General features: G+C 43.8%; 1 protein-coding gene across 1 annotated transcript; it reads right to left on the bottom strand.

Moving 5' to 3' along the window:
* Positions 1-46: 46 nt before the first annotated feature.
* LOC126544115 (death-associated protein 1) lies at positions 47-27,507 on the bottom strand. Its single transcript, XM_050191337.3, has 4 exons — positions 27,316-27,507; positions 16,070-16,184; positions 9,768-9,810; positions 47-528 (listed from the first exon to the last, which is right to left on the bottom strand). The coding sequence occupies exons 1-4, from the start codon at positions 27,365-27,367 to the stop codon at positions 412-414; spliced, it is 327 nt and encodes a 108-aa protein (XP_050047294.1). The 5' UTR covers positions 27,368-27,507; the 3' UTR covers positions 47-411.
* Positions 27,508-27,707: the final 200 nt, after the last annotated feature.

Raw genomic sequence — 27,707 nt, 5'->3', positions numbered from 1 at the left:
AAAATATACACAATTGCTGCATGCATAACAGAGCACCACCAGGAAGTGCCAAGACCATAAGTTTATTAAAATGAAAACAGTGGTACAAGAAACCCTGCAGGAGGTTTCGCTCAAAAAAATATATCAGGGGAATAGAAAGAGCCCTGCCATACAGAAGGATAAGAAAGCGTAAGTGCCAAAGATTATAATTGCCCCGAATCAATTTGACACAGCATGGTCAATAGAAAAAATAAACCAAAACAATATACCTGCAAAAGCAAAACATTCATAGCGAAAAAATAAGAGGCACCAGCAGTGACTGTGCACTGAAGAACAAACTGAAATTGGTCCGAACGATAAAGCGCAAACATTCTCTGTTACTGCATCAAGACTGGCAAATGACACAATACACTGTCATAAGCACAGAAATGCCTACTTCCTAGGCTGCTGGATAATAGTTGGCTTGGAGGAGGAGGCCCTATACTCATGCGATGGGTGTGGCTTGTTGTGGAAAGCCTGTACTGCCTCTGCAGGAAAGTCAGCATCCCCCTGAAAAGGCCAGACAAAGACGACAGTAACGCTGATGCTAAAACCAGTAAGCCATAGGTTCTCAGCGTTGACCAAATTTCTAGCATTCAGTCAATGAACGGGGGATTTATTTCACTGCTCTAGCTCCCTTAAGCATTGCGCATGCTGGGCATACTTAAAATGCCTCCCCGAGAACGCAGAAGACCTGTAAAGGTGCATCCAAGTGGAAAATAGTTTTGCAATAGAATCCTAAGGTGCTTTGAAAGGGTTGACAACTTGTCCACTACAAAAAATCAATGAATAAACTGTACTGTTGCATTAAAAAAGTTCAGTTTACCAGATGTTTCCAAACGCCTAGACGGAAGAATGTGCCCTGAAAGAAGCTTCAAGTGACTAACTGTGAAAGAAGAGTGGGCTTCCTTCCAAGACTGGGATACTCTTGAGTGGATGACAACTTTCCCTATCATTAAACTTTTCCCACCTTGCAGATTTACTCGGAACTCATTTGCAAGCACCATCTTAATATGGGCACGAAAAAAACCCGAGCTTCCAGTGATAAACAAAGTGTTTTAAGTCATGCTTTGTGCAATTTTTTAAATTGAAAACCAAGTAATGATAAAAGCAGCAAGGACACAAAAAAACCAGACTTGAGATGTCTGTATTGCTCGATTCTTCTGTATATAAATACCTAGGTATTTTAGGCCAAATACATTATTACTGGTGAAGTTTAAAGACCATGTGGGCCACAGACTTCTAACGGCAATACCCTGCAACACTGACATTATTTAACTTGCGTTCCATGGCTCCTAGGCTCTCTGCATCCTGCGAGCACAACTAAGGGGAAATCTGGGTTGAAAATGCATGTCTTTGAAATAAAGTTTCCAGATGTTGGTTCCAAGATCACGCTTCAACATTCTATTTTCATTCGAAAAGAAAAAATATATAAAGATCCAAGCGTTTCTCCAACCAAAAGACTGCGAAAAATGATTTTCATTCAGGCATAGTAGCTGTAGGAGCTTTATTTTTCCATTGATGCTTGACTGATAAAAATTACAATTAAATGTTTTGCCTAGATGGCGAGCTTCCCCGGTGTAAGTACAAACAAGCTCTAGCACTGGCCGAGACTGCACCAGCTCATCTAGAATTTTCACCAGTCCTTGGGCTAAGGCCACGCTTGCATATACGAGAGGTTGGCAGATGGAAACTGTTGCCAGAAAAAAGCATGGGCTGCTTTTATCAGTAACCCATATTCAAGGGGCACTGCAAGACCACTCGGCATCAGATAACACAGCTGCTTGACTCTCTCAAATCCAATTAATACGAGGGATGTTCCGAAAGCAAGTTTTGTCATTCATTTTCATAAAAAAGAACTTTATTGAAAAAAAAAAAAGGCATCATGAACTATACACCTTGCACTATTTTTCCACTAGTCACCACAGACATTGAGACATTTGCCATGACGTGCAATCAGTTTGAAGAAACCACTCTGGTAAAACTCTGTGCCCTATGATGCAAGGCCCGAGACACGACACCTCTTCACAAAACAATCTGTAGGCGTTCATGGATGACGGACACACTAGTCCCGTGTGCCCATTCATACAGGATAACAGCACACACTTCCATTGGTGACCACATTGCCAACACGTCTGTCTGCTGCTACACTCTCTTTGGCACTTTGCGCATGCGTAATTCCTCCTTCGCCGACGCTCCTTCCATTGTTGAACCAACAACGGATGTGGATTCTTATAGCGATTGTTTGACCTCATCTTCTCTTTCAAAAAAGAATTACGAAACTAACTTTTGCAACGTCCCTTGTACAAATACTGTGGAATCTTGTAGATACGATTCTGCATAATACATTTTTTGGGATACTTTTTTTTTCTATTTTCCTGGCCAGCGTCCTATAGGAGCAATGTATGTACGACTAATGCAAACATGTTCTCACCCGAAAGTGGATAATACGAGTGCCAAAAGTGGGCTTTTATTTGTATGTTTAAATCTTGTAGTTTTATATTTCAGTGTACTAGCTTAAAAAACATTCCAACCCATAGACGTGTTACACGCCAGCAGCTGTGCAGACTCTGCAGCAGCAGCGCATAGAAATCGCCACCGGGAGAGAGCCACTGCTACACTGCCGATCCGAATAGGGTGGTTGATGATGGTGAAATACATGAACTTTTGGTATTGAGTTTATCACTGAGTATGCCTATTTTCATAGATTATTGAGCTTTCTTTGTATAGTATGGTTCTCAACTGATACGTTTTATTTTTTGGTTCCCGCGAAGACCGTATCAACAAAATGGCACTGTACTACTAACTCAACGGTATTGGACAAAAAGGCCCATGTCTGCATTTGCCTTTTTGCACGCGCACGTCGCTGTTTGCATCCGCGACAAAAAATAGTGCGTCATATATAAAAGAAAGATATAGGCTTGCATTATGCAATTCAATGTAAATTTAAGTCTCACTGTTATGTAGCAAAATATGTTGTATTCATTACATGAAAGGTGCCAAAGCTCTGAACCTACTATATTTACCACCAAACAAGCGGAATGGCATGCTTCTGCGACCAGCGGCCACAGCGCATCATTTGTACTCCCAACCAAAACATAGTACACCACATATGGGAAGCACAAAGGCACACAATATAATACGCAACTTGACACAAACTTGCGTTACAAGTTGTAGATATGAAATAGTTTATTCTTTAGGAAGCACTGCAGGTCAGGAGCAACTGCAATACAGAATGCATGAGGAGAGGTCCCTATGACCGCATTATTTGCGTAGCTTCGGCAGCGTTGCCTGCTATGTACCTAAGAAACGGAGTGTAACTCATTATTGGAAATGGAGGTCATTCTAAAGCAACAAGAGACTCAAAGCAGCACGTTTTTCCTGTGTCAGGGCAGCCCAATTGTGAGAAAATACTTTGAAACCTGCGTCATTGCACTAACATACCAGAAATAGGGCTTTGGAGTGGAACTTATGGAAAGGGAGTTTGGCCTTAATTTTCCCCACAACATACTTTTTCTACCAAAGCAACATTCCACACAAACCTTCCAAGGTCAGCTAAAGTTTCTTTAGGGCACAAAATGCATTCACAAGACCACCAGAAGTAAAAAGCCTGATGTGCTTTATTGTGGCTATGTTTAATCTGAGAAAGATTTTGCAAATGTACCGTATTTACTCAAATCTAGGCCGACCCCGATTCCAAGCCAACCCCGTAAAGTCCGAAGAAAAAAAAAATTGCCTCGAATATAGGCCGAACAAAAAAATCTGAATGTGCAGAGCTTATTCAACGTCGTCGTCGCTGTGGTCCTTGTCACTGTCACCTTCAAACAGTGCACCATCTTCGGTACCGTCAAGCGCATTAGATATGCTGCACTTTTTAAAGGTGCGCATGATCGAAGTACCTGGGATGTCATCCCACGCTGCAGCTACCCAGCCCGCCAGCTGCAATAGCGATGAGTGTTTGATGCAGCCTGCTGCCGTTAGCATGTGGTCTTCGTCAGTCAACCAGTCCGTGTAATATTTCCGCAGACGATCCTTGAAAGGTTTGTTGATGCAGACATCAAGTGGCTGCAACTGGCCCGTCATGCCGCCCGGTATGACAGCGAGGTCCGTGTTCGCTTGGGCAAGCGCAGCCTTTATGTTGTCGGTCAAGTGCCCACGGTAAGAATTGACAACAAGGAGAGAGTTCTTTGTCAAAAGGGCTCCTGGACGCCATCGCCACACAATCTTAACCCACTCTCCCACCATCGCACCCGTCATCCACCCGTTCACATTTGCCCACACAATGACATTTCTTGGGAAACTTTCTTGAGCAGGCACTGTCTTCCTTTTAAATATCATATAAGGAGGGAGTTTATGTCCATCAGCTCTCCATCGGCAAGTTTGTGACAATATTGTAGCCATGTACACTTTGAAGGGACAGAAATGGAGATGGGCGCGCTTAGCTGCCAGTGACATAGAAACACATGGCGGGCATGCTGCGGAAACTGCGGCATTTGTCTTCACCGATTTCCTAATACAGCACGTTTCCGCTAAGGGTGGGCGAATATCTTAGCTGCGTTACAAGCTATGAATAGGGTACACTTCTAACGCATCAGTGTAAATGTGACCATTATTGTTGCCGCGCACGATTTGTTGTGTGACGAGTTCAGATGAGAAGAATCGAAAGGCGCCCTTTATGCTGTTATCCTTGACCAAAACCATTATGAAGCCTACACATAATAAAGCCGAGGCATGTTTGGTTGTAGCTATTTTTATTCATGGAAGTGTGGAAAGTGATGAAAGGAATGAAATGGGGCATCTGCTTAAGAATGTTGGGTGCGTGCAGACCACTTGGTATGTCTTCAAGAGTCGTTCACGTAGCATTCAACAGATGGTAAGCGCGATCATGATTAGCTAGACTTGGCACACGACATATCGCTGCGACAAGTTCAGGGTGCGATCATTACACGGGAAAGAAGAAAAAAAATTAAATTTTGATGCCAAAATTTAGGGGTGCGATCACTACACGAGTGTTATCATTATACGAGTAAATACGGTAGCGCGAAATACTGATGGATGGTTGGCACAGCCGCAAAACAGCAAATTTTACCAGTGAAGTTTGTGCACTGAGTGCCATATTGAATTTCGTGCCAGTTACATATATCAATGGCCGTAACTGTACACATAAACTGCTTACATACCAGATATGTTGGCATGTCAAATTTCAGTGAAGGAACGCTGGAGAAACAGCACAATACATATGCGCAAGTGGCAGGGCAGGTAACCAGCTGCTAGAACCTGCCCCTCTCTATCTCTCATGATGGCTGCCAAAAACCAATGTGTCCTGACTGCAGCACAGGGTTGTCAGCTTTATGCAAGTCCTCTAATACATTTTTTTTTGCAGGCAGGAGCTTGGAAATGGAGGATATCACTGTGGGTGAATTTTTTTGCGAGAACCGATTTATCTCGTTCAGCAATTTGAAAAAGAGTGACTGCAAAATTTTCACCGACTTGGTTTTTTTCTGCCGGATGCACAATCACTGAAGTTGCTGGCAGGCATTAACATATTGCATGCCACAATTTCACTAGGGATGTACAAGCTGTTTCACACTTAGGGAAAAGCTCAGAGTGCATTGCATCGGGATGCGGCGAGGGCTGGCCACATTGATGGGAAGCGTGCTACTGTCAGAGGCAGTGTGTAGACTTCATTGTTACTGCGTGAACTGAACCGATACTCTTTACTAAGTGCTGTGCGACGCCAACTGATACGCCTTGAAGGCAAGTTCAATGCTGAAAGGTACGGAGCAATCACAGACGATGTACTGATTCTGTGCATTCTTCACGACTCATTCCCGGAAGGCGACTATATATTTCAACACGATAGGTCACCAATCCACACTGCTCTTTTGTGCAAGAACTGCTTGAAGAGCACGGCGTCACTTTTTTGGAGTGGCCGCCCCAATTCCCGGACCTCAACATCCTTGAAAATGTCTAGGGCTCATTGAAAGTATTGCTGGCGTGCCATCCTCCCCATGGGTTAACGGAGGATAGGCTTTGGCCCACCATCATCATTGAGTGGGACGTGCTGTGAACGAACCCATCGCTGACTGAGTGACTTTACACCTCACTTCCCTCCAGAATGAACATTGTCATCGCTACCACTGGGGACATTATGAGATACTAAGTAAGTTTGGAGTGCGACGCGTCCATTTCGTCGCCAGCGGGCAGGGTCTGTCTGGTGTAATGAACTATTGCCGGAAAAAAAATCACTTCCAGCTCATTGTCTTGACCTATAACATTCCTTTATTCGTATCCATTTGTTTCATCGTGTTTGACCCACGTAGTTATCATTGTTGAGTGCTTTGTTTTCCTTAGGAGTCAAAGACTGAGCATGTTGTGTGCACATTTTGGCGAGTCTTTCTTGTTGGTGCGTATTACGGTAGCACACACAGTGAAGAAATATATGTGCACACAATCAGTACCCCGGCCTTTCAAAAGATAAACAAAGCATGCTGTCAAAAGAAGTTCGTGGAACTCCATTATCGCCAATGAAGACTCGGAGGTTGGCGTCGTACAACGCAGTGTAGCATGCTTCCCGACAATGCGGCCAGCACGCGCCACCGTAGAAGACGATGCAGATAAAGACTCCGCCGCTCGAGCAGACGAGTACGCTTGCGGGAGCTGCTGCCGCCGCCTGACTCCAGCGCTCGCCGCATCATGATGCAATGTGCTCAGAGTTTTCTCTGAAGTGTGAAACAGCCTGTACATGCCGGCTACTCCAGCACTATTTCGAACATAGAGTTGTGGGAATTTCGCTACTATATTTGTCAAGTAGTAGTTATTGTAGTTTAACTGTGTATGAAGAACAGAATACTGCATACTTAAACCCATGATGCTGCAACAATCAGCCAAAATCATTTCGACCACATGTATTATGTGTGTACTTCTTGCTCACCCAAAATGTTGAAGCCTGTGGAGGGCTATATTTGCGGATAACTTTCTGTGGCTCTGAAGGGAAAGCTATGGGCGCATGGCTGCTGCACACGTGTTACCGCGCCAAGTAGTCCGGCAGCGTTTGACAGTGCCTTTGGTTGTTCAGAACACATGCTGAATCGACGCAGCTTCAATGTGCGACGCTTTCGAGTCTCCTCAGACGCGGAAGGAAAAAGTAGCAAAATAAGTAAACCATTGCACCCAGTGGTGTGTTCTGCCTTATTTAAGGGGAGACGCGGGTCTTGAAATGTCAAAAAATCGCAAAAAAGTTGATTTTCGGAAAAGTGCGTTTTCGCTACGTTTACACATTCAAGAATCCCTCCGCGAAATCTAGAACCTAAATTTAATCGGAAAATAATAAAAAAACACAGTTATACGGGCCAGGGTGGCCGCAGAATTAGCAAAAAATCGCCAAAAATGTTCGAACTTCGCGCCGTCGTCATTTGCGAACGCGTTGGCCGGCGGGCGCCATTTTGAGCTTGTTTGGAAGCTGCTTTCTTTGTGCGTATTTTGCGCCGGTTCAATATGGCGTAGGTGTGGAGGAACCGACGCTATCGCGTCATTTCTGAAGGATGCGCCCGTGCCGCTGATTGGCCAAAGCACGCACGCCCTCCGCGCGCCTCGCTCCTATTGGTCTGGCGCCGTTTGAGTGCCGATTTCCGCGTTCCTGACAGGCTGGTCGCTCTCGTGCGCGCTGCGTGTTTGTGTGGTTTCATCGCGCCGCTGTGAACATTCGGCCGCTCGCTGCTCGACAACGTTCAATGAAGTGTCTTTTTCGCTGCCCGAATGGCTGGAGGACACCGTCGTATGAAAACTACTACGCGTCAAGTGTTCGGCAAGGCGCGAAGGCGGCCATGGAATGCGCGACAGAAGACGGATAAGCCTGTCGTGTACCCGGAGTTGCCGGCTGCTGGTCTGCCTGCAGATTCTGCCGGATCGAGTTCAGAGCTGCAACCCAGTACGTCTAGCATCAACACTTCGTCCACCCACGGCTTGCGTGTTGGCGCAGACCGTGTAGATACGTTTTCTTCACGACCGAAGAAAGAAGCAAGCGCGCAGCGATCGCCGATAAGGCGCAAACGCGCCTGGCGTCTCAGTCTGCAACGGAGCGAAAGTTTGAGCTGCTGGGTGTTGACACGAAAGAGGACGTCAGCGACAGCGGAACGGAACTTGCGATCTTGGATTTATCCGTGGTGCAAGACTTTTTTGGACTTATGCCGTGTCCCGTGTGCGCCAAGAAAACGCTGATGCTTTCGAAGGACCCCGCCAAGGAGTACGGGCTCTGTGCCAAGCTTGTGCTGGAGTGCTCCACGTGTGGCATGCGCGAAAGGATCGTCGGAGGCTTCACATGTCCAACAAGGATCACACAAACAGAAATGCTTTGATAAACAAGCTTGCAAAGAGGCACAAGCCACCAACAGTCTCTGCCTACAGTCCTGGGCTTTTATAGGTATAGGTGTGACCTTTTGCTGAATGCACAATTGTGAGTGTGTGCAAGAGATAATTTTTTTTTTTTTTAATTTGAGTTCTGGGATTTTACGTTCCAAAACCGTGATATGATCCTGGACCAATTTTGACCACTTGGGAAGCGCTACAACACAAGCACAGGAACTTTTTTGCATTTCAGCTCCATTGAAATATGGTGACCACCACTGGGATTTCATTAAAATTTTTTGTTGTAGCCATAAACTTTGTGGAAAGGACATATTTTGTTGTGGCCATGAACTTTGCGCAACTTTATTTGCATAGGGATGCCATTTGTGTGCCTTCTGTACAACAAGGAACTAAAATAGGAATGTGAAGCTCGTGGTACTAGCTTTCTGGCATTGCTTTCAGTGACTATGCATGATTTTGCAACCAATATCTCAATGTTATTTTTGCAAAATGGCCATATATATGTCATGAACTTGTTGCTGAAAGACAGGGCTACATGGTGGTGCAATTTATATTCCCATATTGTTAGTCCATTAAAAGTTATAGTGAACTGAAAGTTCAAACTCGTTTTTCTCAGCTTCATTTTTTTGGACACCGCACACTGCCTTATGGGGGATATTCATATGTTCTTTCTAAGTACCAGCAAAATGTTTGGTATCAATATATTTGTGTCGAATCCATCTAGCCGGTGATGCTATTTATTTATTTCTAAAGTTGCCGGCTAAATTTTAATTGCCACTAAATACAAATGAAAATTAGCAAAGATATTGAAATTGTGTTTACATCAGGTATTTTTGCATTATAATTGCACTCAGAACAATAAAAATAGCATCACCGGCTAGAGCTACTCTCTGGCGTTCTGGCCGTATACTTTGTTTTTCCTCTTGACAAAGTTAAGTTTTTGAAAAGTCCCGAAGAAATTGATTGAATTTCTGTATTAAAAAATTTGCATCATTTGTTCTAATGAAGATATACAAAATCTAATTAGATATTTGCAATCAGCAGAAAAAGCTGAACAATACTGTTAAATATCCCGTTCACACTAAAATTAACAAAGTTGGTTTTGGGACCCACATCTCCCCTTAACTGTATTTAATAATAGGGTATTTTTGCTTTGCCTTCCCCAGCTTAAATTGACGTGGATTAAAATGAGAACTCTTTTCAGAAGCGCTCTCCCTTGTGTGCGCTTTGCCTCTGTAGCTTTCCCTTCATTGCCACAGAAAGTTGTCCACGAGTATAGTTAAACATTAGGAAAGTTAAAGAAAGGGTAAGAACAGAAAGCATGGCTATGTATAGAACTATGCCCTGCCAATGTGTGCCGTGGAGATAGAGGACATACATACCCTGGCAACTACTCCCGAAATGACAAGGTGCTGCTTCGGAGGGCTGCAAATGAAGAAAATGTGCAAGTCACTCATTAAAAATATAAACCTTTCATAAGAAGATCAACTTACACACACGCAAAAAAAAGAACCTTAGTTAAAGGGACCCTGAAACAATTTTGACAATTTTCTACAAACGTACTGAGTCGTTAGAGTAGGTCCTGATCATTAAATGACGCATTAAGTGCTCCGCGTAAAGCATGCAATTTATTATTAGGGTTTTTAAAAATCTACATCGCTGCCTATCCCAGCACAGTGGTCAGCGGAATTTTCAGCCGCCCCTACCCATACGACGTAAATCACCCAATTGATGTCATTTGGGTGAGCTATCCAATTAGCTTCCCAGGGCGCGTCATCTATAAGTTTTCCACCCTTATGATGAAAAAAATGATGTTCCTAATAGTTGGAACGTTAGTTAATTTGTTTCTATAAAAAGAAAGCAACAGAAAGAGAATGCACAAGAACAATTTCTCACTACACTTAAGCACTTGCGGCACACAGCAAGCATCATCTGCTTGTGTTACAACGTGCTCCATTTTGACGAGAGCTCCGCGGTCAGAGTCTGTCTCAGTCTTTTCGCGAGCACCATGATTCGACTTTGTTGCATTGTGGACTGCAAACGTAGAGACTGGAAATATGTCAAGCTGCGACATCGTGTCCCTCTACAAGGCAGCAGACGAGTGGACTGGCTGCAACTATCTAATCGGCGCCAGGATTTTTGCATTTGCGGCCGTCACTTTACACCGGAAGATTACTAACGCAATAGCGTTTCGAGAGTCCGGCATTAGGGTAAACGCAAGAGCAATTGCGCAAGGTGACAGGGCCTGGCTGTGTCCCCGTGCGTGTCGTTTCACGGGATGAGCAGAAGTGCAAATGTGGATGGTCTGCATGGTGCAGCCAGCTGGTGGCACAGAGCTCAATCGTACACAGTAGCAGTAACAAAATATATTCCTTGCTGCTGGTGTAAATTTTTCGCAGGAGTGTAATCATTAACACGTTTTTGTAAACGTTTAAAATGTTTCACACTTGGTTAGAGCAATATTAGCTCTTTGTTTGGCTGGTTAAGCTCTGCTCAAACGGGTGGCTGGACCGTGGAGACGTATCAGGCAGCTCACGTACGTCTACACTAAAGTTTCTTCATCAGCTTGAGTTTATGCCTCCACTGTTCCGTCGAAACGCCCAGCTAGCCTCTGGTTACCGGAATACCAGACAAGTTCGGCGCTGCAACAGAATGCTCACAATGCACGCTTCTTCGATAGCTCTCGCTTGGGGTTGACTGCCAAGCAGCTGGCGGAGAGTTGGGAGAGGCTTCGCGCGCGCGCGCTCCTAGAGAACCGGAAGTCGACGACACGACATGCCATCGTGACGCAGAGCCAGCGAAGGCGGAGCTTAGCCCCGATCACTCGACATATGAGTTGAGGAGAAAATGCACGACTATGGAGGAGGGTAACTTGTAATGATCCATAGCTCTCTTAATGTGAGACGTTTCACACAAATTGTGGTGCGAATTATTAACTTTAGCTGTACCCTACGCGTCTACAAAATTTGAACCATTTCAGGGGCCCTTCAAATGCAAAGTTAAAGAACACACTGTAAGAACGCACAGAGAGCCAGCAGGGATGCAGTGCACTACTGCTGTAAGAACAGGAGAGCTATGTATTTTACAGGCTCTTAAGGGACAATAATGAGGAATAGTGAAGATAAACTGTCGTATTTACTTAATTGCACTTCTGTAAAAGCAAAATGGTTACTTTCAATGTGAGAGGAGGCTTGGAAAGCCATAAAAATGCAAAAACAAAATGGATGGCTACACCACCCTGAAATTACAGCACCAGCTTGCTGCGACATCATGGATCTTGACAGTACCTATGTGTCTCTAGTTAGTTGTTTATCTTTTAAGAGGTGCATTGCATTCTAAAAGAACTAGACTCATTATAGCAAGTTTCGAGTTTTTCTGCGTCATGGCCCAAACGTGGAAAAGTACTTGGAAATCTACGATATCACATGACATGCCAGCACTGAAGTTTGTGTGAAATTAAAGTTTGGCTTTCGTTTTCTCTGCTGGTAATTGACCTTTTCCTGCCAAATCAAGGAAAACAGTTCTGAAGGAATAGTTCACCAGTCTAAACTGATCAAGTGGTGTTCTTCAGTATTCCTTTAAAAATCACAGTAAAAGTGTTTATGAACACATGTGCAACCAATATTAAATAAAATGGAACTCTACCAAGTTCATTAACTTAAAAAAGCGAAGCTCTTTTGCCATGTCAGCATTGTCTAGAAATATGTAATGTGTTGAGTGTGGGCTGCAAACATGAAAATGTGTATTGTAATTGAAACTTGTTCGGCCATAGCCTCCTAGGCAGTTGTCCACATAGTATCGTCAACAAATGAACAGGTGTGTAAAGAGTTTAATGGCCCCATTTGAGGACTCTGCTGGTTCTGTGATGCTGGCCGTTTTCCAGGGCGCTATAACGTAAAACTATTCCAAACTTTTCTATTCCAATTCTGCAATCAGCCCACAGCGATTGGTCAAAAACTTTTCTGGACCACCCCCACTTCACCTGTCTGTCACCCGACGTCACGAAAACCGCGATAGCTCCCAATCTTATGACGTGTACACACTGATAATGCATAATTTGACCGAACAAAACAAAAATAATTATTTCAGATTCAACGCCTCTTTGCCATTAGCCCTCGACTATTGGTCAAAAGTTTTCGGGCTGCACCCACTCGAGACGTCACAAAATCGCAAAAACTTACGTCAAAGTGACGCGTACGTGTTAAAGATGCATTAATATGCCGAACAAAACTGAATTTTCTTTTGAATAGCCGCAGGCGCCCTGTTCCAAAAGGAATAAAAGATGGCTGCCACTGATCGCTCCGGCACTGGCTACTCGCCCCTGCCGGAGAGCATGGATTTATTTGTGTGTAATAAAGCTTTTTGCGTGGCCGTGTAATGTTTTCGAGAACTTTCAGCACGTTTACGACCTCATTCTGCCAACTCTTCTTTGCTGAGGATCTGTTTTAGCGTCGTTCTTAAGCTTCCGTTGCATGCCGCAGCGAATGTCGACGAGCCACCGCAAGCTAAGTAAGAGAAAGCAGACCAATCGCAGAAGCCGGCACCACCCCGTTCATCCGGTTATCAATATTCAGTGCAGTTGCTCGGCTCCATCGAATCCCTCTCCACTTGAGCATGCTCCTCGCCTCTTGTGAGCCAATTAGATAAGACAAGTCGCTCAGTGCAGGCAATGTTATTCGTTTTTCAAGAAAACAAAGTGACCTCCTATGAACGAGCGGAGCATTTGACTGGTTTGTTCAGACAGCCCTGCGGGTGACCACCCGATGCTTGCGTCGGTGGTTACGCAAATTTGATGTCTGGAGAGTGGAATAAAACATATTGGAATAATTTTACGTTATACGGCCCCAGTACAGTGCCATTGTGCTTGGGTACTGCTACAACCTAGAGTTAAGCATAGAGACAAGTGCCAGAAAATCACAAAATTAAGAAAATTTTTATATTTCACCTCAATGACAACATTGCTTTTTTGTCTTACCTTGTAGCGACAGAGAGACAGATGATGATGTGTGGTGTTTTATGGCGCAAGAGACATAAAGAGGCAGTAAATTGCTCTGGGAAAATTCCTCAAGTTCAATGCCTGGCGTTATCTCAAGCGTGGCAAGGGGGAATTTTAGCCTAAGGGGGTCACATGCACACCCATTTGTCACTGCTTCTTAAGACATAACCGAAGAGCTTACTTTTAAGTGATCTGAGTGCATCAATGCTTTCCTAGGCAAAGCAGAATCTTTAAGATACAATAACATTTGAGAAAATCAGCGGTTATTTTCCCTTCTCATATACTGACCATTGACTTGCCACCGGAGGAGGCAAGGCGAAAAGCCATGTTTAGCCACACATATTGCAGATTTCGCTTTCACTGGTTTTTGCTACTGCTTTAAACAGAAGGGCATGGAACATTAGAATGTTTATTTCCTTTTGTTATGATCTTCAAATGTCTAAAATATTCCATACCAAAAACAAAGTGCTTCCATAGTTACCATCAGCCTTCTCTACTGAAATATTTGTGGGTTTGTAGCTTTGTCATATCTTTTACAGCACACACGAAGTAAACAAATTACATCCATGCATGGCATGGTGCATCCGGACATTTTCTTTTCTACCACGCATACTCGTCTCAAGGTTGTTTCCGTTAGTTCACTCAACGTATGAACTCAATGAACAGTGCTATAAACATGCTTTGCAGTGCCTCATGGTATCAATACAAAAGTGGCACAGTACAAGCAACCTCTGCAGAAAACTTTAGCACTACGAAGACCAATCTACCTGTCTCAACCAGTCTACCAATTTACTAATTCCCCCGAATTTTCCAGGTTTTCCCTGACAATTCTAAGCATATTCCCTGACTGTTCTCGTGCAGCTGAGGATAGCATTCAGTAATCACCATGCTGGTGTTGAAAGTTGTGGGTGTCATAATTGTTAAAATAGACGTTTGGGCGAGTTGGTAAGACATATTTGAAACAAAACAGCGCGGTATTCACGGGGACAAGAAGGGAGAAACGACACGGACGAGTTGCAAGTCGGCGCTCGTCCGTGTCGTTTCTGCCTTCTTGTCCCCGTGAATACCGCGCTGTTTTGTTTCAAATATGACATAATTGGCTGTGCAACTGTGCTTCGATGCAGGTATTGGCGTTACTGACTTAACAAGAGCAAGAGTGCAAGCTATGGGTTGAACTTGGATTGCTGCTTTGGCTATACTTTTTTTAGTGGGCAGTCAAAAACTACTTTACAGCTAGGTCCTGCAGAAGAAAGGAAAGCAGATTTTTTTTTTTCTTTTCCGGCATGGAGGAAGGCCCATGTGCCCGTGAGCGTTGTAGCAGTGTTAATCTGGTCCGTCAATAATTTCATAAGAATGCGCAAACATTGGCATAACCAGAATAATTTCAAGCCAAGCTAAGACATGCAAACGATTAATCAGCACTAGTTGTGTTGCTTTATTGTTGAATTTACTGCATGGTGTCTAGAAACAATAGTTTTACCTTGCCGTCTTCGTACACCTTTGCTCCGCCGTTCACTGTGGGTGAAGCTAAGAGAGCGACTTTTATCAGCTTTGATCTAGGGTTAAGATTATTTCCGTGGACCTTCGCATAAGCTAGTCTCGATTTCCATGACCTGGCCAGGTTTTTGACAAATTCCTTGACAATTCCAGGTTGGTAGACACCCTGCAAGAGCCAGCAGCTTGTCTACGTAACATTTTTTGTCATGTTTGGAATTACTAAGCCCACTGTAACTCATTACAGCACAGCAAGGTCAGCAAGGCAATTTACACTGTTTCTCATACATCAGCATGCTCTGTTTTGTGAACAGAAAAGTTATGGTAGTTACACAACGAAAGGCAACACTCAAAAAGTTCCTACAGGCTGTGAAATAAACAAAAGTGCAATGCAATAACAATGACATTTAATGCAAGCAGTCAATTGCATTAGTTCGAAGGTTGGCTGTATTAACAAAATTTGTGGTCAGTCAGCACTGTCACATTTGATTGCATAAATGAGAAGAAAGGGGGGTTAACCGAGGGGCCCAATTTTTATTAGTCATATAAGAAGCCAACAAACACTGACACCAAGGACAACATAGGGGAAATTATTTGTGTTTAATAAATTAAAGAAACGATAAATGAATGGAAATTAAAGTGGATGAAAAAACAACTTGCCGCAGGTGGGAACCGCTGCGTCAAAAAAGGACGTTCCACGTCCGCCGCCAAGGTCTGTGAGTGGTGGCACTGGATGACACTCCCAGGGTTCTACTAGGACACAAATACCCAAGAGAGTGGATGGGGAAACGGTGGCGTGGTAGCTCAATTGGTAAAGCATCGCACGCGATATGCGAAGGTTGTGGGTTCGTTCCCCACCTGCAGCAAGTTGTTTTTTCATCCACCTTAATTTCCATTAATTTATCGTTTCTTTATTTCATTTATTAAGCACAAGTAATTTCCCCTATGTTGTCCTTGGTGTCAAGTGTTTGTTGGCTTCTTATGATTTGATGGCATAGACATTTAAGACAGCATTGCACCACAGTCTGCAATCTTTGTGGAACTGCAAATGATCATCTCTGCAGCCAGTAATTGTGTAACGATACACAAGCAACTGCATGGCTCACACTACTTAGCTAAGCAAGCACATATTCTAGCCAAGAAAACAAAATTAGCAGCTACTTGATAACAAGCAGACAATGATACTTGACTTGCCTTGCAGAGACTTGTTCAACAGCATCATCCCCTTCATCCTTTTTAAGCTCAGGGGCTTTCTCATGAGTAGCACCTCCTGGTTTGTGCTGTGTAATCCGCATGCCACCAGCCTTGACTGCAAGCGTAAGAAAAAGAGTAGTGAAAGTGATCTTAAATTATTTTACAAACCAGTGCCAAGTGAACGGCGAATGCTTTTCTTATACATCACATTATAATGCTGGGATTTCACATTATAAGGTGGGATTTGTGGTGGGGGTTCTAAGCTAATGCTCAATTCCAATGACAGTTAGCGAGCGCTTGGCTGGATCACGAACGGAGCGCATCACTCCGACTGAAATCACTCTCGTCAAATCTGCGAATGAAATGCATGCGCTCCTGCGGGGGCGCTTAGTACAGGGAAATCAAGTGAGATGGTGCTAGACTAGAGGTGGATCGGGTAGGCCTCATCACCATCACCATCATCAATTTGACCATCCCAGCATTATGGTGGCTAGCATTCTGTGCGTTTGTTTTTCTTCCGTGTCAAAAGAATCATCATTCGGATAGTGTCAGAGTCGGAGCTGTCACTATCCAGGAGCAGGAACAAAAATGCATGGTGCGACTTAGCGTCCATGTTTTCCATGTCGTCCATAGCTACCCGCAACCGGAAACAGGTGACCTTGACAGGAAGCAGAGATGGGTGACGGAAATACATCATGCAGACTTCTGGTCAAATCTGCAGGTTTCAGCGGAGCAAATATTTTTACTCCGCAGAGCGGTCCGGAATTGGTGGCTGGTCTCAATCTGTCATTGGAACACACACCTCACTCTCATTCTGCCATTGGAATAGGATTGCTCCATAGAGAGCAGAAAAACTTGATCTGGATCTACCATTGGAATTCAACATAATTAAAGCACCGGGCGGCAGTCACATCAGAGCTCTGACGCAGTGAGGATCTGAAATGGCATGAAAGCTATTGTCGAGTTTTTGTCACGGTAGAAAACATCAAAAATGGAGCGTTCACTGGAGAAGCAGTACGCAAATTTTGCTTTCACCTTGCTTTCAAAGGAGGCTTACAAAGACGACACCCTGTCAAGGGCCCAGGTTTACAGGTGGTCGAGCGAGTTCAAGAACGCACAGGACTGCTGAAGACATGGAGCGATCTGGACAAAAATGTGGCCAAAGTAAAAGATCTCCTGGACTCCAACCGTTACTTGAGTATCAGATCAATCGCTGAAGATTTCAACATGTGCAAAACAACGGTTCACAAGATTATTTCTGAAAATTTGAGCCAGGTTTGATCAAAATTGGTGCCAAAAGGATTGAGTGATGAATAAAAACGACGAGTTGACGTTTCCCGTGAAATTGCTCAATTAGAAAGTGAACGGGACTTTTTGACGGGGTAATAACAAGTGACGAATCATGGGTGTTCCAGTACGACCCCAAAACCAAGTGCCAAAGTACGAATGCCACACCGTGAACCCCTGCACTCCCCAAGTGAGAATGTCGAAGTCCAAGGTAAAGGCAATGTTTATTCTTTTTTGACAAGCGTGGGGTGGTTCACAAAATATTTGTACCTCTGGGATGAACCATCAATGCCCTCCCTGTTCTACAAAGTTCACTGGATGCTCCACCAAACATCTCTCCAGCTCACACCGCCTTCGTTGTGACTGCCTACTTGGCCCGGATAGGGGTTGCAACCTTGCCGCAGCCACCGTACAACCTCGATGTGAGCCTGGCAGACTTTTTCCTGTTCCCAAAGCTTAAGAGAAGCCTGAAAGGTCACCGTTTCAACAATGTTCCTGCCATCCAACAGGCTGTCACAGTCTCTCTGAAAGAGGCTACAGCAGCTGCCTTCCAGGGAGCCTTTGCAGCGTGGGAATAGTGTTGGAATGGGTGTATCGACGGTCAAGGAGACTATTTTGGAAAAGTTTAATATGTACTGATCCGATCAATAAATTCTTTTTACCAGACCCAGTCTCATTACTCTACAGACAAACCCTGTCCTTATGGGCAAAACATGTCTTAGATTGAAAATCAGCAAAAAACGAGTGCCCAGGTGTGCAAGAACCTTCTTCAGGGTCATATAAAAGGCTAACGCTATGATATAGCCTTTAATAATGTTTCTTTCAGTTTTCCTAAGTTTAGAGCCAGGATGAAATGTTTAGTACGAGGCAACTTAAAGTTGAATCTATGAAAAAAGTAAACCTGAATTCCAGAAAATTTAATTCTTACTCTACATTTAGCTGTTGTGTATGGAATATAAGATGGCACATTTCATAGCTGGATGTCAAGTAACTTTATCGATAAAACATCATCAGAGTAGATTTTCTTTTTTATATATATAATAAGCAGGAACAGGGTGTCTACCAAATTGACATTTCCAAATTCCCTGAGTTTTCCAGGTTTTCTCCGAGTGCCTTTGCGAAATTCCCTGAGTGATGTAGAACTATGTTTTATGGCAAGACGGGCTGGAACCATATCGCCCGATGCTGTCACTCTTTAGTAAGAATATGAAAAAAATTTTTTTAAAGGAACCGACTTAATCCAATTTGAATACTAAGTTTATGTTATTCAAAAAAGAATAGAAGGGAGGGGTCAGTAAAATGCACAGCAAATAAGATGTCTTCGAAAGAAATTGCAAATCGAGTCAGACATTCTCAAACACAAATAAAAAGGAGATGCATACAGAAGCAAATATTTTCGAATATGAGCTATTTATACGAACTGATAGCAAGCTCAGTGGTATGAGGCCCGAATTTTGTCACAATTGAGAGTCTCTCTCAACAGCTCGTAAATCAACCTCAAATGTCCTGACATACTCTCAGCCCGCGCACGACGCCTCAGTGTTGTGTTTCACTGCTTTAAAGAGTCTATTTTGGTTTGTATGATGGACACCTACATTTCGGCGTCAGCCAAGAGTGTTTATTGAGCTCAGGCTCCTTCAAAGAAGCACTCGCATACTTCATTCCCCGTTCATTCCTCAATGCGTCGGACCTCTCTGTTCTCGTTCTCCTTTTGTCGCGCGTTCGCACTACGGACCATTTGAAGCATATTCTTGGTCAGTTTACAGTCAACGTCCAATTTTTCGGACCCCCTAGGGCCCGCGAATACTTCCGAAAAATCAAGCAGTCTGAAAAAATAAATGCATGTCTTTTACTGCTCTTAAGGGCTCAAATCGACACAGACACGTCTGGAAAAGCTCTGAATGCCTGTCAGTACACTTATTAGGCATAGCGGTGCTCCTACTGTGACAGGAGAGGGCGGGTGCACGCGTGTAAAATTAAGGAATACATACTGTGTCCCGTGACAATTGCCCCTTTCTACACTTGTTAAGCTTTACTGCAATGCTTTTGCTAATGCTTCACCGCGTCACACAACTGTACCAAGGCGAAACTAACTTTCAGGAACCAGCATTATGGATGCGCCGTGCTTTCCGAGCTTCGAAGCCAAAATTATTGCTGACAGCGGAGAAATGAAGAAACACGGCACCAAACGGCAAGAAGCTTAATAGTGAACGTCGAAGCAGCTAGGCGTAGCGTTGCCGCAGTGGTGGCTACGGCTTCTAGCGGATCTGCGTGCGATAGCGCCGGTTCGAGGCGGCGAGGTAATCAAAATGGCAGCGGTGGTGGCTTTGATTAATGCCGTTGTCTACCTGCGGTCACGCAGAACGTCCGGAAAATCGGACGGCAAAGAGTTCTTGGGTCCGAAATTTCAGACGTTCTGATACATTGACTTTATGAGGTACGTGGTGGTGCCGCGAAGCCGTTCAAATTATCGGAAATCCGGAAAGTCGGTCGTTGATTCTACACTGGCAACTCCTCCAGCCAACGACAGGGCATCAAAGATGATTCGTTACGATTCCTGTCTGTTACTCGAGCCAGCATTACCGCGACTTTCGACCCTTTCAATAAAATTAAAGCTAATTTTCCCTGATAGAGGCACAAAATCCCCGAGTTTTCCCCGAGTTTTTCCAGACTACTAAAAATCCCTGAGAATTCCCGGTTTTCCCGGTTGGTAGACACCCTGAGGAAAGACATTTTTGAACTTGGCTGACCACTGCATTTGGAGTGATTGAACCACAGCACATTTTACTTAATAGCACACTGCAGTCTGCCCATAAATCTTAAGATCTCTTGGCTCATCCAATTCCCACTTTCAATTGAGCACTGATCACCTAATTACATTTGTTTTGTGTGCTCACGCTACCATGCTGCGACAAGCAATTCTGTACTGACTGTTGGTATCTTATTTGGTGTTGCTTAGAGAGTCAATTAGTGGCATGCTTTTACCTGCAGTAGCGTTGTGAGCACCTGGTTTTGCACTGGATTGTCACTTTTATCAGTTTATTTTATAATTGCCCAAGATGCTGCACAATCTTTTTCACTTATTAATGAACAAGTGACTGCCCATCCAACAGCCACTTTTACATTAATGACAACCGCAATAACTTGCCAGTAAAATTCTTTGCAATTATTTGATATGATGATATGTGGTATTTTATGGCGCAAGGGCCAGGTATTGCCAAAGAGTGCCATGACAAATGGTAACGATGAATTGCGGATGGCGTGGACAGTGAATTCCTTATGGTAGATGTGGCATGGCTGTAAAAGGGCCTAAAACCTGTCGCTGTAAATGGCGTAAAGTATATAGTTACTAATATAATGAGACTGACTCGTTAGTGACGTGGGCTATGACAATTGGGTTTCGTTAAAATATGATGCAGTAAAACATAAGAGTGACACTAGAGCTCCAAAGGAGCCGTTGAATACAAGGGCTGTTAATCGTGTGCTAAAAATGATGTGGCCACATGATTTTCAGAGTGTCTGTTTCAGCTAAATAAGACGAATTTCAGGTTAAAAGGCGGTTCATTGCCAAGAAAAAATGCCAGGTGAAGAGGTATATTTTTGCGATATGCAGAAGGGAAACACTCTTTCCTCTCTGCTTCTATTGCAGGGCAATGAATAATGGAGGACTGAGATTATTGCCGCACTTACTACAAGTCGGGGGGGGGATTCCCCCCAGTATAAAGGTATGAGCGAGTACCATACGTGTGTCCTATTCTTAATCGGCAAAGAAGTACTTCCTTGTATCGTGCTGTTTTCTCACTTATCCAGTTCCCTAGCTTTGGTTTTATCATGTGTAGCTTATTCAATGCTTGTGTATCCCACTCTCCTTGCCAATGATTCCTCAGTTTACAGCGTAGATAAGACTTTAGGTCTATGAGAAGAATGGGGATATTTCCATCTGCGTCACTAAAATTCACTGAAGTAGTGTTTTTGTCAGCAGCTACGTTGCCTTTTATACTGTTGTGGCCAGGTACCCAGCATAAGAATCACTTGATTGCACATATATGCAGAGCACAACAAGCTGTATAATTCTTCATTCAAAACAGAGTTCTTGTGTTTTCTTAGACTAATTAGGGCTCTCACTACACTTAATAAGTCTGTGAAGACAATAGCGTTGGCGACATTTGTGATCCTTATGTGTTGGATAGCTGAGAGTAGAGCGTATGTTTCTGCTGTAAAGATACTAGTTTGTGGATTTAGTGCCCCAGATGTTGAAAATGAGGGTCCGAGAGCTGCGTAAGCAACACCAGCAGGAGACTTCGAAGCACCTGTGTAAAATTCAGCACAGGAATATTTCTCCTTAAGCTCAAGAAAATGAGAGTGGATATGTGCCTCAGGTGCTCATTTTGATATTTCTAAGAACGATGTCACACTGGATAGTCTGCCACTACCAGGGCGGTGGAAGCCGAGTAGGAGCCATTAGAACATCCTCTAAAAGAGGGACGCCCGTTTCTTCTGACAGTGTTTCCAATCGGAGGGATAGAGGTGGCCTGGTGGCTGGGCGGTTATGGAACAGCCTGGACATGGTGAAGTTGCGAATAATTGAATGGAACCGATGATCTACACCTGACTGTACCTTCAAGGCATAGGAGAAGCTAAAATGTCATTTGGAAGTGTAGAGATCACTCATTACATTCAACATACAGGCTTTGTGCAGAACTTGTCCGGAAGGCAGGCTGTTGCAAGGTGGATACCCAAGTGGTGGATAGGATCTAACATTTTCAAAGCACTAGGTGCAGCAGAATTATATACTAGTCAAGGCGTGACCGTATAAGGCTTTTGTATAGGCTAAGGAGGCATCTCCTGTCGCTTCCCCATGATGTGCATGACAGGAGCATAAACAGGTTTAGTCTTGAGGCATACTGTATTTAAGATACTTCAGATGGGAAATAAAGGTTAGTTTATTGTCTAATACCCAAGAATTTATGTTCGGAGCTCACAGATAGTCGTTCTCCATGAAGGTCTATAAGAGGGTCTGGTCTGTCTGGTAGCACGCCTCTCTTGTTGGAGAAAAGGACGCACATACTTTTTTGGGGGTTTCGTTCGAAACCGTTCTCTTCCGCCCACAAAGACAACTTATTTAAACAGAGCTGTACTTGTCGCTTGCAGATACTTAGATTACATGATTTGTAGCCTATTTGGATGTCATCCACATATACGGAATAAAACAGTATGTGGTATGGCAGTCTGGATCGAGTTCACTTTGACAATAAAGAGAGTGCAGCTCAGAACACCACCTTATGGAACACCAGCCTTCTGCGTAAAAGGACAAGACAGAACGTTACCAACTCTAACACAGAAAGTGCGATAGGAGAGGTAACTCTGAATCACGTTAAGCAAGTTGCCTCAAACTCCCATTCCAGCCAGGTCACCGAGAATTCCAAAACGCCATGTGTCGTATGCCTTCTCCATGTCTAAAAATACTGACAACTGCACAAAGGCATCACAGATATTTGTCTCAATGCGGACAAGGTGATCGAGTGTGGATCTACCTTACCTGAAACAGCACTGCAAGGGACCGAGTATTTTGTTGCTTTCAAGAAAATCTATGAGGTGCCAGTTAATCATTTTCTCAGAGTTTGCATATGCAACTTGTCAGAGCTATAGGCCTGTAACTACTGGCGGAGGAAGGGCCCTTGCCCTCCTTGAGAATAGGAATTACAATTGCTTCTGATCAGGCAGACGGAATGTAGCCGGTAGAGAACATGGGATTTAAAGAGACAGTAGGGTTCTGTGGGTTTCAGGGTACAAATGTGATCATTTCATATAGTATTCTGTCACTTCCTGGAGCAGACTTGTTAAATTCAGTGAAGCCTGGAACTCCGCCATGCTAAACGGGCGATTGTGTGCTTCATTGCCTGCGCCTTTGCGACCCAGGGGCTGTCTGTCTACTTGACATTAATATTAAAAAAAATTTAAATTATGGGGTTTTACGTGCCAAAACCACTTCCTGATTATGAGGCACGCCGTAGTGGAGGGCTCCGGAAATTTCGACCACCTGGGGTTCTTTAACGTGCACCTAAATCTAAGTACACGGGTGTTTTCGCATTTCGCCCCCATCGAAATGCGGCCGCTGTGGCCGGGATTCGATCCCGCGACCTCGTGCTCAGCAGCCTAACACCATAGCCACTGAGCAACCACGGCGGGTGACATTGATATCTTAGAATTGTACAAGTGTAATGGGAAATACTGGCAATCTGCTTGAAATGTGCCCCTAGACAATCAACCTGGTCCTCAAGAGTGTCTCCTTGTGTGTTTACTAGTGGCAGAGGATGACTTCCTAGGCCTTTTACTTTGTTTACCCTGTTCTAGGCTTTTCTTTCGTCTGTATAAGAATTAATGTCGGAGATGTATTTTTTCAAGCTTTCTCTTTTGGGACGGCGGTGGGTTCTTCTACCTTCAGACTTAATTTTCTTAAAGGAGATGAGGTTTTCTGTGGTTGGAGAGTCGCGGAGGTGATTCCAAGCTTTCTGTCTCCTTCATGCTTCCCTACATTCATCGTTCCACCAGGGAACACATCGTTTAGAAGGAGATCCATTTGTCTATGGGATACATATAGACGCTGAATTGACAATAACTGCTGTTAAATATGCAACTATATTGTCAATTGTAGCCATACGAATGTCATCCCAAGTCAAACATGTCAGCTCTATCGCTGCCAGTCCGCTGAGCCGACTTCCTACTGGGGCACAAGTGGGGTGCATTTGTCCCGTTTGGTAAATTTTAAAATAATCGGAAAATGATCACATCCATATAGATTTTTAACAACCTTCCATTCTAAGTATGGCACGACTGTACTTGATGCAATGCTTAAGTCCATGTAAGAAAATGTCTTGTTTGCGACACTGTAAAAAGTGTTTTCTTATTTAACAAACATGCACCTGTACAAAAACTTTCTATCAGGAGTCCTCTGGCATCACATCGAGAGTCGCCCCACAAGGTATTGTGTGCATTTAGGTCTCCAACGACAATGTAGGGCTCCGGAAGCTGTGCAATAAAGCTTTCAAATTCTGTTTTGGAAAGTTGATAGCTGGGCAAGTTGTATAAAGAAGTAACAGTCAGAAGCTTACCAAAAAGCACTACTCTGAATGCAACTGCCTCTAGGGGAGTTTGCAGCTGTAAATGCTGACAGGCGACACCCTTATCAACTATTATAGCAACACCGCCTGATGAGGCGAGAGCGTCATTGCGGTAAATGACATACCATCTGAGAAAGTGTGTGAAGGATTGAGGTGCATCTCCTACTCACACAGCAACTTTGGATTAAACTTGTGTAGGAGTTCCTTATAATGTCATCAAGATTGTGTACTAGACCTCTTGCATTCCGATGCATTATTTGCGTGGCCATATTGGAAGTGTTTTGGGGTGTGTGTCAAGAGAAATCAATTAGGTTAGCTCACGAGACCTTTCCAGGTCCCATGATAAGGGATGTCTTTTTTTTTTTTTTTGATGTCATAATTCTGCAGAAATCCACAATGTGGTGAGAAGTAATTAATAAAGGGAAAATGAGAAATCCACCCAAACGTAACTAAGTCCTACAAAGGAAACCCATACTGGTTCGTTGAAAGAAAAGCTTCGCAGTTGAAGAAAAATTCATCCTGGTTTGGGAAAGGCCCGGACTTGGTCCGGGCCTTTCCGGGGCAGCCGCTCTACCATCTGAGCTAACCAGGCGGCTAGCAGATTGCAGGCGAAGTCGAATTTATCAACTCAGAAGCAAACGCAAAAGTTTGATGCAATAGTTCTTGTAGCCTCTCTTGGTGGCGGATGTCGTCCTTGGTGTCATTGTTTGTTGGCTTCTAATATTAATAAAAATCAGGTCCCTCGGTTAACCCCCTTTCTTCTCGTTCATTACATAACGAGGGTCTCAAATCCAGCAACACTGATGCCTTCACCCAAAAAGGTCACCTACTCGTGACGCCTATGGCAGAAAGGGTGTTCCTCATCTGCTGTAAGGGTTTGTGAGTGGTGGTGCTGGCTAACACTCCCAAGGTTAGTCCTAGTAGTAAAAACAAATACCCAAGAAAGTGAATGGGGAAACGCAGTAGCTCAAATGGCGAGCATCGCACGTGAAATGTGAAGATGTGGGATCGTTCACCACCTGTGGCAAGTTGCTTTGTCATCCACTTTCATTGCCATTACTTTACCACTCTAATTCCATTAGTAAATAAACATAATTTCCTCTATGTTGTCCTTGGTGTCTTTGTTGGCTTCTTATGATATGATTAATAAAAATCGGGCCCCTCAGTTAACTCCCTTTCCTCTTGTTCATTACATAACAAGAGTCTTGAATCCGGTAACATTGGTGCCTTCAGGCAGCATGTGTGGGTTTATTGACCAGTTGCCTTCACCCAAAAAGATCACATACTCGTGACAGCTGCAGCAGAAAGGATGTCCCACATCTGCCACCAAGGCTTGCGAGTGGTGACCCTGGTTAACACTTCAAAGGTTAGTTGTAGTAGTAAAAACATAAATACACAAGAAAATGGATGGGGAAACAGCGCCACGGTTGCTGAATTGGTTAGAGCAATCGCACGCATAATGCGAAGACATGAGATCGTTCCCCACCTGCGGCAAGATTTTCATCCACTTTCATTGCCATTAATTTATCATTTGTTTGATTTAATTAGTAAGTACAAGTAATTTCCCCTTTGCTGTTCTTGGTGTCTGTTGCCTTTTTATGATATATATATACCTATATAAACAAAGATTGCAGAGCACAGCGATTGGTGAATTTGGCATGGAATGGCCTATAAATTGGCATCGAAAGTTCACGGGAAAAATATACGGTACTGATCTAGCAATTAGTAAAGAATGAGAAACTAGAAATGTGTGAACTGCTGCGGCAACTTCACAAGATCTGCAAGTTGCAAATATGCTGTTGAATAGTATGCAGGGCTTCTCGATGCTTTGAAGCCTTGGTTTCCGACACTACGAGCCAGGCATGTAACATGAATGTGTTACGCACCTGCCTTCAGCAAAAATCCATCTTGCCTGTGTCGGTCACAAAAACTGTTTAGAGTGCGTGCCAGCACATAATTAAAGCATGCCAGCACATAACTTTGGGTGCATAAGGTTAATGGTAACTCCTACTATCATGTATTGATGAAAGCAAGTTAGTCATAAGATGAGGAATTATGACTATGTGCCAGTGCTGCCATGGCAAATTACGGATTTTTTATACCACGAATCAATTACGTGTAAATCAACCAATTGAAATTGATGTGTCGGCGAACACTGCTGGGGAAAGAAAAAGAAAAAAAAAAGGCAGCGTAGTATGTCTGCAACATAACGCTCAAGATTTCTGTGTCGACTGTCACTTGGTAGTTTTAGCCGCAATGCAACGTATTCAAGGTGCGGTCGTCCTGTTACTAATGCGTTGACAGCTGAAAATCACCCAACTTTCAAGGTCATCGAAGCGCGATGTGCCGTTATTCTAGGCAACGCGTCGCGCCGAAACTGGTTCTTCACCACGTGGGCAGGCAAGGGCTACCGAAGGCATATTCGGACAGAACAGGTTACACTGAAAGCATGCGGAACCGGACGCAAGTTTGAGTGGGCCACGACTCAAAATACATTGGTGCCAGCATGTGTCATGCGCGAGATTTTGGATGACACGAAGGGTGTTTCCCTCAACTACGGCATCGCCAGGCGTTCCCACTGGCCGTTTACGCCATGCTCGTAGACAACACCGCCGCACATGCGCACACACAACTGCACTGCTATACAAAAGAAGATGCGCGGAGAGAGATCTTAACAGGTGTTACGCGACAAACGAAACGAAGACGAACGTAGTAAACACCATCAGTATTTGCGCAGCAGGGAAGTACACAGATTGTGAGCGTGCACACTGCGCTGCAACGTGTCGACCACAGGGACCATATGTATGCGAACAAGAAACCTGCTAGATGCTTTGTTACCTGCAGGAGGATGGCCGCCTTTCAGCTCACTAGCTTCTTCGACAGCAGACATTTCCTTCACTTTTCTGATGTACAACAAGGTATCTGCTAGAGTAGCTTCGTACTACCTCTCAAGTAATAACAAAGTAACAAGAGAGCGCACAAAACGCACCGCGTTCGAGCTACGCTTCTCTTTATCTGCTTCGCAAATGCATTGTGGGTACAGACGAGAGCTGTAAACAAGTTGCTTATTTGTTTAATTTTTAATGCTTCGTAAAGTTGATTTCTTGTGTATTGCCACAAAAAATACAAGCATCAACATTTTGTTGTGAGGCTAGAAAAATTAAACATTTAGACAAAGGAAGAATCAGCGTCACAAGTAAAAAAAATAACAAAGATATAACAATTTGAAT

This window comes from Dermacentor andersoni, chromosome 1 (assembly GCF_023375885.2).
Source record: "Dermacentor andersoni chromosome 1, qqDerAnde1_hic_scaffold, whole genome shotgun sequence".
Classification (NCBI taxonomy): Eukaryota; Metazoa; Arthropoda; class Arachnida; order Ixodida; family Ixodidae; genus Dermacentor; species Dermacentor andersoni.
This window is presented reverse-complemented; position numbering and strand designations above follow the sequence as displayed.